The sequence below is a fragment of the Podarcis gaigeae genome (assembly GCF_964106915.1).
Source record: "Podarcis gaigeae genome assembly, chromosome: 8".
Taxonomy (NCBI): Eukaryota; Metazoa; Chordata; class Lepidosauria; order Squamata; family Lacertidae; genus Podarcis; species Podarcis gaigeae.
In genome coordinates this window covers 76,781,233-76,797,801 of record NC_139684.1, presented here as the reverse complement: position 1 = coordinate 76,797,801, position 16,569 = coordinate 76,781,233, and the positions used below count along the sequence as shown (strand labels likewise).

The 16,569-nt window shown below is 46.9% G+C and overlaps 2 protein-coding genes across 5 annotated transcripts in view; both read right to left on the bottom strand.

Annotated features, from left to right (window-relative positions):
* Positions 1 to 245: 245 nt before the first annotated feature.
* Positions 246 to 5,415, bottom strand: LOC310851275 (integrase/recombinase xerD homolog). 2 transcript variants are annotated; one of them, XM_083753497.1, is made up of 3 exons: positions 5,124 to 5,415; positions 4,673 to 4,904; positions 246 to 2,293 (listed from the first exon to the last, which is right to left on the bottom strand). In XM_083753497.1, exons 1-3 carry the CDS (start codon positions 5,283 to 5,285, stop codon positions 1,323 to 1,325), a joined length of 1,365 nt encoding a protein of 454 aa, XP_083609623.1. In that variant the 5' UTR covers positions 5,286 to 5,415; the 3' UTR covers positions 246 to 1,322. The 2 variants fall into 2 exon arrangements, with proteins under 2 accessions (XP_083609623.1, XP_083609624.1); XM_083753498.1 differs by having other exon boundaries at positions 246 to 1,285.
* A 4,000-nt stretch (positions 5,416 to 9,415) lies between these two features.
* Positions 9,416 to 16,569, bottom strand: part of LOC310851736 (phospholipase A2 inhibitor and Ly6/PLAUR domain-containing protein-like) — a 68,413-nt gene continuing 61,259 nt past the window's right edge. The window contains exons 2-5 of one of the 3 annotated variants that reach the window (XR_014567806.1): positions 16,094 to 16,216; positions 14,429 to 14,578; positions 12,266 to 12,412; positions 9,416 to 9,863 (exon numbers count right to left, since the gene is read on the bottom strand). Coding sequence is in view for 1 of the 3 variants with exons in the window: in XM_083754403.1 (XP_083610529.1) it covers positions 9,691 to 9,863; positions 12,266 to 12,412; positions 14,495 to 14,578; positions 16,094 to 16,216 (527 nt within the window). In the remaining 2 variants the exon portion in view is untranslated. The remainder of the gene's footprint in view (positions 9,864 to 12,265; positions 12,413 to 14,428; positions 14,579 to 16,093; positions 16,217 to 16,569) is intronic. The other 2 variants (XM_083754403.1, XR_014567804.1) reach the window with 2 other exon arrangements.

Genomic DNA, 16,569 nt, shown 5'->3' with positions numbered 1-16,569 from the left:
TCTTTTTACTTTTTCTCAGTTCCCCCCTTTCTTTTCTCCTCACTTTCCTGCTTTTATTGTGTTCTCACTTTTATAAATCCTAACAGCATCAACATTGCCATCATTATTGCTATTAATTTTATTTTAAATACACCTCCTTCTACTCATTTATTTATACTAACAGAATTTCTAAAGGATGGAGTAAAGTCATATGTGTGTAATCACATCTAAGAAAATGTGGCATTTTCCCTCTCCATTTATTTGCGTGCTGAGGTCCCCAAAACATCCCTTCCCCAAATAACTCACACATCACACATAAATTTTTGTTTAAGGTTTTTGGCATAATTTTGGCCACAACTTTATTATCATACAAGATTGTGAATGGTTGCTTAGGCATTGGTTATGACTAGCTATCCCCCCCCCCCCCCCGCTTTGGGGATAGCACTGACTCCCGGATTCCAGCGTAAGTCAGTGTGGAGGAACAGGCAGGGCAACTGGGGCTGTGATACAGACCCTTCAGTTCCTCCCTGCATGCGCCTTGGGGTCTTACACGGCCCGCACCCGATTCCAGGGGTTTGGACAAGGGGATGGTAAGCCCCAGAATTCCTTTAACGGAATTCCCATTCCGCAGCAGCATTGGAGGGGTAGGCACAGCCAATCCATACCCCTCCACCAACCAATTTTAACCAATGCCTAACCGCCACCAGAGCCCTTACGCTCGCCGCCACCATTCACAAAGCAAGCCACACTCTCAACTTGGACACCACTGCATCCAACCATAAATCATTCCCAAACATGGAAAGATGAACCCCATCAGCCCTGTATAAAACCTCCTCCTTAAAGGAAATACGAGGGTGAGGAATCACCAATCCGCCCAAGCTCACAACCAACTTGCCCACCGCGGAATTAATCCGCTTCCTAACCTTCTCGGTGGACGCCGGGCAAGGACTGCCCCGCCAAATGTGGCGCTGAAGCAACTGTGACCAAATCAGTGTAGCAGTAGGCACTATAGCCGCCAGCTCCCTTAGGTCCTGCAAAATTACAGTACGCAGCGTATAGCATGGAAAAGAAACCATATCATTTTCCCCCAGCTGCACCACAATCGCCGAGGGTGGACCAAGCAGGAGGACACGCCGCTTCATAAGTGGCAAGAATTCCCTCCAACGCATGCCCCTTCTGGAGATCCAGGACACCTGCACCTGCTGTGGAAGGCCCAGACCATCTCCCAATCCAGCCCGACGAGCTCTGTCAGCGGCCCAGTGCACAATACTGTGGCCCACTATCCAGATGCGGACAGTGCCCGGACCTAGGGTTAAACAGAAACGTAAGTACACAGCACATTATTACCGCACATAAGTCTTGAAGGCGTCAGACCTCCACCGACCCAAGTCCTTTATTCTCTTCACGGATAAACCCCAATGGGCAGCTGTCGTTGCTGCACCAATCCGGAAGGAGTGAGGAGCGAATTCTGACGCCTTGAGCCCGCACGCTGCAATAGCCTTACGCAGCACCTTAGAAAATTGATGCCTTACCAAAGGGTGCCCATCCTCATGAATCAACAAGGGCCCTTCACCAACAGGACGCAATGACATGTACCTGTTAAGATCCCTTACCGGACAAGGGCCAGCTTCCCCAGTCGCCGGGAGCCTGATAAAGGCTCCCCTACCCAGCTGGTCCGTCTTAGAGTTCCTAATGTGAATATGTAAATCAGACGGAGAAATACTCACGTCCTGCAACAACAAGCCCCTGGATCCTCCATCCCGCATAGGCTCGAGGACCACCTCTCCTACCCTTAGGGCCCCAAAGAAAGCCAATGAGAAGGCTGCAGAGAACAAACGAGTCTCAAATTTAGACCAACAGATGCCACGCAGTTTAGACTGCATCTGCGCCAGCAACTCGAATGTGATAGGCCGTCTAGGGGTAGGCTTGGAGGGATTGAGACGCCCCCAACCCTCCAAGGCCCTGCGCACTACAAACTTCCCACACGGGTCCTTGTTAAAAAATGCCTTGCTAAAAAAGGAAATTGCTGCCGCATGCATTCGCAGCGTCCGGGGCGCCCGGCGCAACTGGAATAGGTGTGCCAAATACCTGAGCACCTGGGAGGTAGAATGGGGTGCAGTAACCTCTCCAACGACCGTCTGTCCATTAAATAATAAAAAATCCGCCCAGGCCTTTTCATAAGACCTTAAAGTGGAAGGGGCAACAGATGCAGCTACTCCCTGTAAAACTAAGTGCTGCCAAGGTTCCAGAGATGATCCGGTAAAATTTCCGGACGGTCTCGAGCCTCTGGCGCCAGGGATCTGAATCGCTCCATCTGAAAACGGGACAGAGCATCAGCAATCTCGTTAGAAATGCCCGGAACAAAACGAGCAGAAAATACAATATTAGAACGCAAACAATACAAAACAAAGACCCGCAGCAAGGCCACTACTCTGGGAGAGCGTGAAGCCTGCTTGGCTAGTATCTTCACTACCGCCTGGTTATCCGACCAAAAGCAAACGCGATGGTCCTTGAAATACTCAACCCACAGATGCACAGCCACTACAATGGGAAAAAACTCGAGAAAAGTTAAATCCCGGGTTATAGCTTTCCCACGCCAAGCGGAGGGCCACCGCTCGGCACACCATCTGCCGTTCCAGAACAGACCAAAACCTAGGGACCCCGCCGCATCCGAATGCACTTGAAAGTCATTATGGAGGTTCAAAGTGTCCTGCCACAATGACACGCCATTGAATTCCTCTAGGAATTCCATCCAAATACTGAGGTCAGCACGCACCTGGCTAGACAGGCGCACCCTATGGTGCAGAGCTTGCAAACCCGAGGTGAGTTTAGCCAAGCGGGAGCAGAATGGTCGCCCAGGAGCGACCACCCTGCAAGCAAAATTCAAATGACCCAACAACGACTGCAACTGACGTAGGGTGACCTTCCGCAAAGGGATCAATTCCTCAATAACACACCTTACAGTGATTATCTTATCTGCAGGCAAGCTGGAGGTTTGGGCCACGGTATCCAATAAGATACCCAAATAAGTAAGCTGCGTGGAGGGACCCTCCGTTTTTTCCGCTGCCAACGGAACGCCCAGCTCTTCCGTTAAGGAAGCAAATGCCTGCAACAGAAAAACACAGTCCCCCGTATCACTAGCTGAGGCGACCAAAAAATCATCGAGGTAATGCGTGACACCGTCCAAGCCAGTTTTTTCACGCAAGGCCCACTCCAGAAAAGAGCTAAAGCACTCAAAGGCTGCACAGGCTACAGAGCAGCCCATAGGCATGGCCTTATCAAAATAAAATCCTCCTTCAAACTGAAAACCCAACAACCAGAAATCATCTGGATGGATCGGAAGCAGCCGAAATGCAGATTCAATGTCGCATTTAGCTAATAGGGCACCCGGCCCAAACTTCCGAATCATCTTGATCGCATGATCAAGAGTAGCATAGCGCACCGAACAAAGTTCCGGGGGAATCACGTCATTTACTGACGTGCCCCTCGGGTGAGAAAGGTTATGAATGAGGCGAAATTCCCCCGGGGCTTTCTTGGGAACTATACCCAAGGGTGACACATGCAATTTAGGAAAGGGGGAGACCGGAAAGGGACCGGCCATACGACGCAGCGCCAATTCCTTTCTAATCTTTTTACGCGCCACCTCTGGCATGTCTTTAACAGATTTTTGGTTGACTAAATTCCCGGCTATGGGGGACGATGCCACCGGAATCCTAAAACCCAAAGAAAAACCCTCACGCAAATAAGAGGCCGCTTCTTTGTCAGGGTATAAATCCAACAAAGATAACAGCGGCTGCAGCCTCACCGGAGTGTAGGCTAAAGAAAACAGGGTACTATTTTCCAGCTCCAGCGGCTGGCACCTGGGGGGCAGCTTTCGGGAGCTGCTGAGAGCCCCCACCCTTGCGAAAGGGATGCCGCACCCCTGTACAGACGGACGCTGAGTGGCTCCCTGAGCACTTCTCACAAAGGTGTGTGTACCTACAGGGCCGCCGCTGGCAGGCGCCTTTGTTGAAATCCCAACAATACAACCGGCGACCCGCCTTTTGAGGGAGCGCCTTAAGCCCTGGCTGATCAGGGGCCTTTTTGTCAATGCGAGGGGCAACGTAAGTAGTCCAAACGTCTAAGTCCTTACGATCCCAGCGGGCAGTAGGGATCTTGGCTGCTCTGCGCCTGAAATTTTGATCATAAGACAAAGCAGCGGTCTCTCCAGCCATCGTGAAGGCCGAGCGGACTATGGACAGGTAAACCCATAAGTGCAAAGACCTCTTAGGATAAGCTGCAGAAACTATGCCAGCGAACACCTGAAAACTGTCCAGCCAACGCTCGAAATTCCTATCCGCTTTAGCTATACTTGCCCTCCTCCTTGGAGCAGCAAAATCCTTCTCCAAGGGCTCTTGACCTTCGAGCGGAGGGGCTAAGCTAAAAATATCCACGTAACGACCATTCAAGATCCTGGCCCGCATTTTTGCCGACAAATGGGCACCAGGAATAAGGTCCCTAGCAGAATTGGTGGAGACTTTAACGTCAGGCACCAAGACACCTTCCAGACATTCTTGCACCGCCCCATACTTTGCACGATGTGAATTTGCTCTGCGCTCCCAAACCCACTTGGGAAGCCCGGATGTCTCGCCAAAGCCCCAGTAAAGCTTAAGGGAAGCTTCCTCATCACTACTAGAGCTATGCGAAGAAGTACCTGACGAAGACGAAGAAGTGCCCTTCCGCTTACGCTTGGAGCGCCTCCTGGAGCTCTTCTTGCGACGGCGGCGCCCACCAGAAGAGGCCCTTGGAGGAAGAGGGAGGCTGTCTTCAACTGATGACTCCGAACCATCGCCTTGTTGCACCGCACCTGAAGCTGACTGCGACACAGGTAAGGACAGAGGATCTCCCTCCTCATCACTAGAGTGGTACACAGCGCCTGGAACTGACTGAAAAGAGACCACCCGTGAATGCCCCATAACCGAACTCGGTGCTACTGAAGGCTGCCCAGCAGAAGCCTGCTCAACACGGCCCCGTGCCGATGTCCTTCTGCGGGCCCCAACCCTGGCACTCCCCCGCCCCCTTCGTGTGACGGCCCTGGTCCCAGGCAGGACCCAGGGCCGAGCCGGCTGCATGTCAGGTAAAGAAGCACTGGCTGACAAATATACTCTTTCATCTTCACTAGATGACGATACAGGAGAAGAAGCTCCCCCAAGAGGAGCCGACAATGCCGATGAAGACGAAGGTGTTGAACAACGATGCATCAGGCCTTCCATCTGAGCCTCGGCCCTCGCCAGAGCCACCGGGTCACCGGCCAAGCTAGCGACCATGGATTGAAGACGACTCAGCGACTGGCCAGGCACAGGAGAACGTAAGGCCTGAGAGGGGCCTTTTATAGGCCGTTTTGCAGGGGGGGGTAGGCGCAGCCCGCTTCACTGCCTTCTTAGGAGCCATTCCTAGCACTGGTGGAAAACAAGAAGATTAATTGACAAATAATAAAATCAATAAGGACAAAATCACAAAATAAAATAAGAAATAAAATAAAATAAAATAAAATAATTAGCCAATAATAAAATCAAAGTAAACTGAAGTAAATTCACCAGCCGGAATTGGCAGAGCAACCGCCACCAATGCGGTAGAATTCAGCACAAGCAGTACAGCTGCAAATAACAGTCAGCAAACAACAGAACAAGCGAAATAAAATCACCTGCAATTAAGCAGTCAGCCCACTAGAGACCACCACTAGGTTGACTATACACAGAAACCACTTCACTAACAGGCAGCCCTGCAGTTACCACGACTGGCCACTAGATGTCGCCACCTACCAGGGAGAAGGCAAGATGGCGTTCCCGCCAAACGCCACAAAATGGCGGGCCTCCGAGGATTCCCCCCCCCACCGCCAAGCGCCCCACGAGGCGCTGGCCCACTGGGCCTCAAACCTGCCCCAAAAAGGCGCCGGAAACTAGGCCCACGGAGCCTTACGGCCGCCGCCTGCGTCCTAATAAAGGGCGGAGGGAAAGGAATGCCCCAACCGCCCCCCGCAGGCCGCCAAACGACGCGCGGAGCACGAAGGCCTCCTTCAGCAGGGAGGCGGCTCACGGCGCGGCGCAGCTGGCGCGGGCGCCCTGCAGCCCGCAATCAGCAGCAAAAGCCCTGCCGGCCCCCAAGCACCCACCGCTGCCGCCACGCAGCGCCAGACGGGCGGCCCCGAGGACCAGCCCTACCAGGTAAATCACCCCGGCTCCCAGAAAGGCCTAGTAAAAAAGGGGGGCGGTAAAAGGCCCCAAGCCCTCCCGGCCGCAGAACGGCCCCTCTGAGTAAAAAACCCTTCGCGGTGGGCAAGCTGTAGCTTGGCCGAGCCCCGGGCCTTAGGCACCCGGGCCAGGCGCCCACCCGCTGCCCAAGGGGAGAGCACGCCTACAACCAAGAGGGAATCCGAATTAGGGACTAAATGAAAAGGAAAAGGGGGAATAAAGTCAATAAAGAAACAGGGAAAATTGAGAAAAGGGGAAATAAACAAGGGAGATATAGAACCAGTCTCTCTCTGCCAGCACTCCGTTCTGATCCGGTGTCCACAGCGAAAGAGAAAGGAACATTCTGTGGACCCAGTATAAATAACCTCTGTTCCCACCCCTTAATTGGCAACATCAAATTTTACCCAGTAACAACAACAACCAATCCATTCAATTTCCCCTTGCCACAGCCTGGCTAGATAACTAGGAATGCTTTTGCTGGCCCCAACCGCAACACGTGCTCTCTTTTAGTGAGAACACGCTTTCCAATGTTTCATTAATTAGGAAATCCTCTCACACTAAAAAAAGGGGGGGACACAAAGATGAGGCAATGCTAAGACATCTCAACCACATGATGATATGAAACATTGGACTGAGCTTTAAAAATAAAATAAAATGCTTAATGTGCTGCAAGTGGTGGTGGTGGGAAATCTGAACCTGGTTCCAGTAACCAGGTGGAGAGGTGGAGAAGTGGGCATCTCCCAGGGTGAGAGGCTGGGTGAGAAAAAGGAAAGCTCCAAGGTGAAAATGGGGGGTGCCTGTCATTGGGAGTCGGGGAATGTGCTTGTGACTTGTCAATGCTGTGACTTGTTTGCAAAGCATTTTGAGGATGAAATTGCTTTAATCCACTGGGAACCTGACTCAGCTGTTACAGGAGATGAAACTCAAGGAGTGTCCAGAGCACGGTCTAGCCCTGATGTGTTGACTGAGTTTCAATTGGTAAGATTCAAGGACATTGCCCCTTGCCCCTCTTGTCTGAAGTAGCAGGGAGGGGACAGCTGACTGGGTCAGGGAGGTGATTAATGCCTCCTTGAAAGAGGGGGTGGTCCCTGTCTACTTGAAGGAGGCAGTGGTGTGCCATCATCACAGATGAGTTATGTGGATCCCCCCCCAAGTTATTTCATACTAGCCCTTGGAGCTGGGACATCTGAGATGGGACTTTTTGGGTAGAGTGTCATATGAGATATGTAGAGGGGTGGGGCATAATGAACTGACAGGAGGTAGTTTACTAATACTACTGATGCCTGTTGTATGCATGACCAAAGTATCCTGCCAGGCTGCTCAATCAGAGGAATTGGGGGGGGGGCAGTGTCTATGGCACCCTGTCTGAAGGTAACTAGGAGAGACCTATAGACCAGTTGCCAAGCCCATCTACTTTGGGAGGGACCGGCTCCCTCAGGCATTTTAGGAGGTGGGGAGCGAAGACTCCTTGCCACCTTGGAGTTGCCTCCAATGTAAACTGGTGTTTGTTCAGTGAAGGTCACCGTGCATATCCTTTCTCTAAGGTATTGGCTAAAATTTAAAAAGGGGATGGAGGCTGCAAGGAGAATCAGATTTTTAATAATAGAGAGACTCCATCTTGGAATAAGAAAATACTACGCATTATTGATGATTATGATCTTCCTTGAGATATTCTTACTGTGTTAGATATTGAGGTGACACCTTGTCATATGAAATTTCATATTTTAAAGCATGATTTCCTTGGCAAGTCTGTCCCTAGACATGTTGGCAGATGAGGCAAACCACAAAATAGTGCCTCCCCATTCCAGGGAAGAAGAGATGAGTGCAGATCGACATCCGGAAGAATGTGAAGGGTGGGGAATAAAGATCCTCACAGGAAACAAGCATAGGAGGAGACCAGCAGTGCCTACTATTGGCCAAGAGTCCACTGAAGAGGCAACCTGATTGTGGGGGAGGGGCAAATCTGGTCTTTAAGAAGCGCACTGTGGCTGTTGTTGCCACTGTGTCAGCAGCAGGGGCAAGGAATTCCTTGGAGGTCAGATCTGCTGCCCCTATGGATCTATCCTCCTAAGATGGTTGCCTCACCTTGCCTCATGGGGACCAGCCTGTGTTGGAGAAACGCCCAACCGGGACGCCGGGGCTTCTCTCCGGTGGTCACTCTCTGGCTGGAATCCTCCCTCAGTCTAGAGAAACCGATGATAAGCGACCCCTCCCATCTGAGAGGAGCACATTCACTTTCTCCTGGCACCGCATCACAGAAGAAAGAGGCAGTCCGTAGTCTACTGCTACTTTATTAAGACTGTACAAAACATGTCTGCGCTCCTGAGCAGTACAGCACGAGAGTATCTGACTCGACTCTGCTTCTACACAGAAGCGAAAGACAACTCTCAGTAGCTCCACCCGGGTACACTGAAAACTGGCTGAGACTTCCTGTCTCACGCTCAGAGACATCACATGATGTCAACAATGTAGCTGCTTGCTCGCAGCTGGTGGGAACTGAAATCCCAACTGCCTGCAACTTGCTATGCCAAACTAGCCATTCAGCCCCCTCACTATGTAAGCACATCACAAATACCAAACGGGGAAAAGCTTTTACAACTCTGTCATAGTTGAAGGCTGCTCTCTCTGGATCCCCCATGTAGTTTGCCTACGTAAAGGTGAGGGGCCTGAATATTCACCCAACTACTTACTGGTTTGTTCCATCTAAGAGGACTTAAGAGAAGCTTTGTTAAAATATTTAAATCTCCCACTTGAGAGATGGATTGGTTATATGATTAACTATTTATTAAGGGACAAATCCGCTTACCCCTCTGAAAAATTGATCTGTTTTGCCTTTACAGTTACGATTATAAGGAGAAAGGTTTGTAGGGATCAGCACTATTTTTCTAGATTTGCAGGTGCCAGAGTTCACCACGTTCACCACGAAGTTGTTCCTTGTTCTCTTAGAATGGCAGTGGCACTAACCTGAGAGGTGCCGGAGCTGAATTCCACTGAACTCTGCTTAAAATATGCCCTAATTTAAATCTTTCAAAGGAGAAACCTCTTATCTAAGGAATCATCTGATTTGAACAATGATTTTAGCTGTGCAATGTAGTTTATTTTGTTTTTATTCTGTTTTATGTATTGCGTCTTTTGTAATCGCCGTGGCTAAACCAATAAATGATAATTACATTTGTATCTGAAAGAAACAGATCTGAGAACCAGCATTTGATTCTCCATAACCATTTAGTTTGCATTGTAATCGTCATAATGAAAACTTAACTGTTTTTTAATGATACACAACAGGATTCTTTGAAGTTAGAATCCACAATTCCCATATTCTGACCTCTTTTCCTCTGCCCCTTGCTTCCCTTTACTTCAACCAAAAGCAAAAAAGAAAGAAACAGAGATCCTGAGTCCTGAATTTTAACACTAGGCTTCCAATTCCCCCTTTTTGCAATTCATTTTGGAATACATAAGGAGGAGGTCTACACTTTCCCATTCACTCTTCATGTTCAGGCTGGTGTGAGATTCGTGAAGCATTGTAACAACCTTCTTGGGTAACATAAAGAACAAAGTTCCCAGCTCCGAACATCTTTCTTTTATTTTTCCTGATGGCACAAAAATCTGTTGTTCCACAACCTTGGAAAGTGAAACTGTAGACCTTAAAAAAATCTGGGGGGGGGGGGGGAGAGAAATGTTGGCATTAGTCCTTTACTCAGGGACTAGGAGATGGTTCCTGTGATGGTGAATGATAATTTTAATAAGTTAGTTTTTAAAAGTGTATATTTAAGAAATCTGAGAAATATCATAATTTCGTCAGAACATGAATATACAAAATTTTCAGCATTAGAATTTCAGGTAAAAAAATAGATCAGATATAATTTAAAATTGCTATCATACCCAAAGGACTCTCAAGACACAAAGAATATTTATAAACAGGTTATACTTACGTACTTTTCGCACCATAACACTCACTTTTTTCCTCCTAGAAAGTAGGGGAAAATGTCTGTGTGTGTTATGGAGTGAATGCCTACGGATGGCGGGGGGATCTGCTGCAGTCATGAGCAGAGGTTTTTCAGATCGCTAAGCCGGGGAGGTGGGAGAGAAGCAGAGCCTGCTTGCTTCAAAGGAGCAAAGTGGGAGAGGAGAGGAGCCTTCTCCTCTTATACCCCTCTTCTGCATTATTAGCAGCATCCCTCTCCACACACCCCATGCATGTTCCTTCTCCCCTTTTAGCAGCATACCTCTCCACACACCCCACACATGTTCCTTCTCCCCTTAAACCCCTCGCCTGCATTATTAGCAGCATCTTTCTCCACACACCCCACGCGTGTTCCTCCTCTTACACCCCTCTTCTGCATTATTAGCAGCATCCTTCTCCACACACCCCACGCATGCTCCTTGTCCTTGTCTCCTTGCACTGGGTCACCCCAAATTCACCATCAGATCACATAGCATGTCCATGGCTACAGCTTGCACCAAAAAAAAGCACGCACCCACTATTGCCTGGGGCCGCAGTGGTGCAAAAATGTGGTTACAAAGCATGGATCCACATGGATCCTCAGGATTTTTGCATTGGGCTACCCCAAACTCACCGTCAGATCACATGTCTGTGGCCACAGCATGAACCACAAAAATCATACATCCACTGTTTCATTTAGAATATATTTTTTCTTGTTTTCCGCCTCTAAAAACTATTTGCGTGTTATGGTCGGGTGCGTGTTATAGAGCGAAAAATATGGTATAAGATATAATGAAATCAGAGAATTTGAAAACAGGCCTAAATCAAATTCTTGTGGGCAGGTGATTTGCAATAAAATACGAGGAATTCTATCCCTGCCATCTCCTGGGCATATTAAAAGTCACATGCTACGGCCACACAGCAAGATCTGAGAACAACACTCCCACCTTGGTGTCTGAACCTTGAGTGAACCTGCCATAGGTCAACAGGGTGATCCAGCAGAAAAAAAGCTGGAGTTGCACTTCATTGTCTCTCAGGATTGTTGGGTGCCAACTGAGGCTCCCTCATTGCCCCACTGTGATCTAAGTATCCAGAGAATCCTCCTTTTATTTTACCATATCTAATTTCATGTTAAACGCATCAAACATAAAGCAGATGAAAAAGGCGAATCCCAAGAGCCAATCAGGTACTCATCTCAGAATTCTTACTCAACCCTTAAAAGAGAAAATAGCAAAGCCAAGGCTGTAAAGGGCAGCAGAAATAAGAGAAGAAAGAATGTAGGGTAGAAGCATCACAAATGGCCTGGAATCTGCCTCTGTCCTTCTGAGGCAAATCAGCCATATGCCCCTCCCCCATTCATTCCAAATTCCCTCCCAATGTAGCATTATTCCTGAAAAATATGCTGAAAGGATGGTTTCAGGTTAAGAACGGACTTCCGGAATTAATTAAGTTCTTAACCAGAGGTACTAGGAAATCCTGTTAATGAAAGACGGGACTCCCAAGTGCCATCTGGTGTCAAATTGTTATAATGCATATACAGTAGTGCCCCGCAAGACGAATGCCTCGCAAGACAAAAAACTCGCTAGACGAAAGGTTTCTTCATCCGCGATTTGCCTCGCAAGACGAATTCCCCTATGGGCTTGCTTCGCAAAACGAAAACGTCTCGCGACTTTGTTTCCTTTGTGTATTCCTATGGGATTTCGTGCTTCGCAAGACGAAAAATTCGCTAGACGACAAAAATTGCGGAACGAATTAATTTCGTCTTGTGGGGCACCACTGTAAAGCGCTTTATCTTTATGAATGTAGCTAAATCATGACATCAACAAAATAATGTATGGTTGTAGAAAGGAACATATCCTCTCTCTCTCTTCCTCCTTTTGTGTATCCCCTAAATGAATTCTGAGGGTTTTCCCAATTCTGTGGAGCAGATTTTGGGAGGATTCAGAGCACATACATGAAGAAGAGAGAGGAAATTCTCTTGCACAACTGTAAATCCTTGCACTAATGGTCTGAGTTAACCAGATACTGCTCATTGTCACAGAATTTAAGGAAATGAAATACATTTATTTTACATAATAAATATTTCTTTTGAACAAGACGGTAGCAATGTTACCTGTACTGAGATCAACTTTAAACTGAATGCACTGGGTCTCATTCTCAAGGCAGTTGATGGTCTTCTCACTTTTACACATTATTGTTCCTTTGGAAAAGCAGGATGGGCACTGCAAACCATTTTCAGCCAGCATGTTGCGATCAGGAACTGCCAAAATCAAAAGTATAGTGAGCATGTTGATGTTTTTCTCTCTTTTTTGTATCTCTGTGTTGTATTAATGGAATCCACCCTAGGGCCTTCTAGTTTTGGTGGGGCAGCTGCAAGTACTCTTGGATAAAATATAATCTAGACACAATCTGGGTTCAGGGCTGAGGATGGGACAAAGTCACCATTGGTCTCTGAGATGAATGACCTTTACATAAAGGGGAGTGGGGGAGTGTGAACTTTCTTCCCTTCTCAGTCTCTCAGAAGGTTTTCCTGCCATTGATTATGGTGTAGGCTGTATGAAAATGGATGCTCTTTGTCCCTTATCTTTGTACAGAGATTCTGTCTGTCTTCTGCACTTTAGCAATGAACTAACTGTCACTTTCTGTGAATTCCCTGAGACCTCCAGGTACAGGGCAGTATATAAATTAAATAAATAACAATAATAAAATAACTGCCAGCTTAGACAGTGCTTATTTTGTCAATTAAAAGACTGACCAGAAGCAGTTCAAGTGTCTGGATAAGATAGGTGGGTTGTAAGGCCCATATTTGGAGCATCTAATTGAACGTTATCTTTAAGGGACCATAACCTATTTATGAGCTGTTCATGCGCTTAAGTATCCAATTATATTGCTTGAAATAGATCTTTGATGGCTAATTATGCATAGGGAATGTTATAAAGGCATCTTGAAGATTGTATTCTTGGCCCCGATTTTTTTTAGACTTTTTTTTACTTATCCACTTGGTTAATTAACGTAGGCAAAGTTCCTCAATTGACATAACTGACACTTCTTTAGACACTTCTAAATCCTCGGAAATCAACATGACTTATGCCAGAAGCAATCTACTTCTGAGGTAACCATTTTGGGGAGGTGGGTCATTAAAATAGCAAATTAGCACAGCAGCACATCAAAGGAATGGAGGCTGCTCCCTGTGTAGTAATAAAACCAGGATTGGGTTTTATTAGAAAATGAGGGATGTGACCATTCTCAGGAAAAGACAAACTGCCAAGGCAAGGATGCTGCTGTGTCTATGAGAGGGACAGGACATCTTCTGGTGGATGTCTTCATTGTAGGCCTCAGGTTGTATATATTGATGCATAACCATATATGATAAAGACACCACAGTGCATTATGGTCCCACAGGAAACACAGAGCCTGGGTTACAGCATGCCTGGTACCCATGGAATCTCACATCACTTGGATATAGGGGCGATATGTAACCATATCTTAACATACAGTAAAAATATGGCTGGGACAAGGGGGACTAGCACTGTGCAAGATCAAATCCTTCCACCTATCAGAAGGATGATCTGATTCTGCATGGTGCTGCTTTGAGGGGCAGGAAGAAGGAGAGGCCTGGTTGGAAAGGCAACCCATCCCTTCTCTGGCTGACATGTCTGTCAAGTAAAAAATAAAGGGACCCCTGACCATTAGGTCCAGTCGGGAACTATTCTGGGGTTGTGGTGCGCATCTCGCTTTATTGGCCTAGGGAACCGCCGTTTGTCTTCAACCAGCCTCCGGCTCATCTGGCAGCATGACTAAGCCACTTCTGGCGAACCAGATCAGCGCACAGAAATGCTGTTTACCTTCCTGTCGGAGCAGTACCTATTTTATCTACTTGCACTTCATGCTTTTGAACTGCTAGGTTGGCAGGAACAGGTACCCAGCAACGGGAGGTAACCCTGTCATGGGGATTCGAACTGCTGACCTTCTGACTGGCAAGCCCTAGTCTCTGTGGTTTAACCTACAGTGTCACCCATGTCTCTAGCTAGGTCCCTCTTTTTCACAGTTTCTCCTCATGACTGCCTCCCCGTCCTGCCTGACTCGCCATCCCTTGAGAGCCCCTAATAGTCCTGAGCTGCTCAACACAATCTGTAGCCACCTGGGGCTGTCTCACCCCATTTGAATGAGGCACAGATTCTCTAAGTACTGCTGATTGACTAAGGATCCAGGCCGTGGCCAAATTCAGTGCAAAACCCTAACATGTTAATGATTCTAAATTGATGAAGAAACGTACGGCTGAGAAATGCATTGTTACACCAGTCAGTCTTGCAGCATTGCATCTTCATCTCAAAGAATTTACCATCCGCTGCAGTGAAGCTGTAATCGCCTGATAAACAGATTCTGGATGGCGAGCATTGATTCGAAAGTTGCTGTTGGGATTTCCCTATGAAAAAGAATTTGAAAGAAATATCTAGATATGAAGGTTTACGGCTGCTAAGACACATTCACTGTAATGGTTCCAATTTTCTGTAAAAGATGCTTGCCAAGGATGGGTTGAATAATAGTGAGTGTAGAGAAGCCAATATAACTCAGATGATACTACCCTTACCTCTCAGAAGTAATAAGAAATAAACCTAGATACTGCAGATAAAACAATGTGACCACCTTTTAATCTTCCCTGTATTTCTCTTTTATTTTGCTTTTGGAAATGATTTTGTGGGTCTTCGACCGAAATAAATAATGTTCTTGTTCTTGGCAGTATCAGTTGCATTTTCAGCTGAATTTCGGAAACCACTTCAAGCAGCCATTGTTAAGAGCTATTTCAATGGCTTTTGCTTGATTTGCTCAATGCAAACAGCTAGAAGTCTGTAAAATTTGATAATCAACCCAATGTGCAATGGGGCGTGAATAATTTTGATTGCAACCGTAGTTTGTAAACTATAACCAAAGCTTTCAAAGCTTTATTACGATCATAGACCAGAGTAAAAGGCATTAAATTTGGAATGAATGTAGAACTTCATTTCAGGTCCAATCTACAGCATGAAGAATCATGGCTTCTTCCATACTTCTGACAATACATGTGCCATATACTGCATTCTCTCTGCTAGTCGATCATAACCATTTACAGGGCAGGAAAATACTTCCCTGAGCTCCTGTTGCCCAACCCAAAATACTTGGCAGAGGTTTAAAGACTGTCTCCAAGCAAATCTAAAAAATGTTGTATCAACACTGACAACTGGGAAACACTGGCCTGTGAGCACTCCAGTTGGAGAACAGCCATTACCAAAGGTGTCATAGGCTTTGAAGTCACTTGAACTCAGGACGCAAGGGAGAAACATGCTAGCAGGAAGGCACGCTTGGCAAATCCACACCTTGATCAACTCCTGTCTGGAAACCAATGCCCCCACTGTGGAAGGACGTGTGGATCCAGAATTGGCCTCCACAGTCACTTACGGACTCATTGTTAAAACCGTGTTTATGGAAGACAGACTTACTCAGCTACAAGTGATCGCCAAGGAAGAAGACTTGGCTGTGCACTTCAACTGCACCAACCTCACTGTCCCATTTCCCCTCTCCCTCTAAGTATGTAGCAATGATGTAGGATCAGATGGTCAAGTGAGCACCACTATCCCACCCAGAATAGCCCCAATGTATTTTGGCACCTGAGGCAAAACACAAAATGGTGGGTGAATATGTACATCAAGATGGAAATCTGATGCTTGTGATCAGGTGACTTTAGATTCCCCATTTTCAAATGTTAGTGATTCCTTACTGCAGGATTGAGAAGCTGTGATCCTCCATATGCTGCTGGACTACATCTCCCATCATCTCTGACTGGTGGCCAGGATAGATGAGGCAGATGGGAGTTCTCATTCATCTACAGCTTATGTGCCACCGCTTCCTTACCACTAATTTAGTAATTCCAAAAACAAAAGACAAAAAACCAGATAAATCTTACATATATTTGTACGCAGAACACTGGCAACACAGACATCTTGACGAAAGGTGCAATCGGCTCTTACATTGCCAGCAAATGTCAGTGCAGTCTTGTTAAATCCGTATCTGCACTTCAGAGGCAATGCTGAGGACAGGAGCAAAAGATTAGTTCATGGATTGTTATTATCATTATTATTATTTGGTTTTGTGGTTTCCTTCATTTGACACAGAGAAGGAGGTGAGAGTGAATTAAATCTTTTAAATGAAATGGGGTTCAAGTTAATAAGAGCTTTCAGTAAAAGAAAATGAATAAAAGCCATTGGCCAGAACACTGGTTTAATTATTTCCAAGAGGTAAACCCTCCCTGTCTGACGGCCCATTTTTTCCTCCCATCCACTCTATTACTTCAATGCCTTTTTCCCCTACTGTTCAATTACAATCTTAGATGTGAGCTTAGATAAAGGAGCAATGGCCAGATGAGCAGGAGGAAGACTTATC

What these genes read in the sequence shown, in the direction of transcription:
- LOC310851275 (XM_083753497.1), bottom strand. Translation starts at nt 5,285, where the DNA reads ATGGTCGCTAGCTTGGCCGGTGACCCGGTGGCTCTGGCGAGGGCCGAG. An exon ending in CATCTAGTGAAGATGAAAGA is followed by an intron (nt 4,905 to 5,123) that starts GTATATTTGTCA and finishes GTCTCTTTTCAG; the next exon opens with TCAGTTCCAGGCGCTGTGTA. An exon ending in CACTTCTTCGTCTTCGTCAG is followed by an intron (nt 2,294 to 4,672) that starts GTACTTCTTCGC and finishes TCCCGTTTTCAG; the next exon opens with ATGGAGCGATTCAGATCCCT.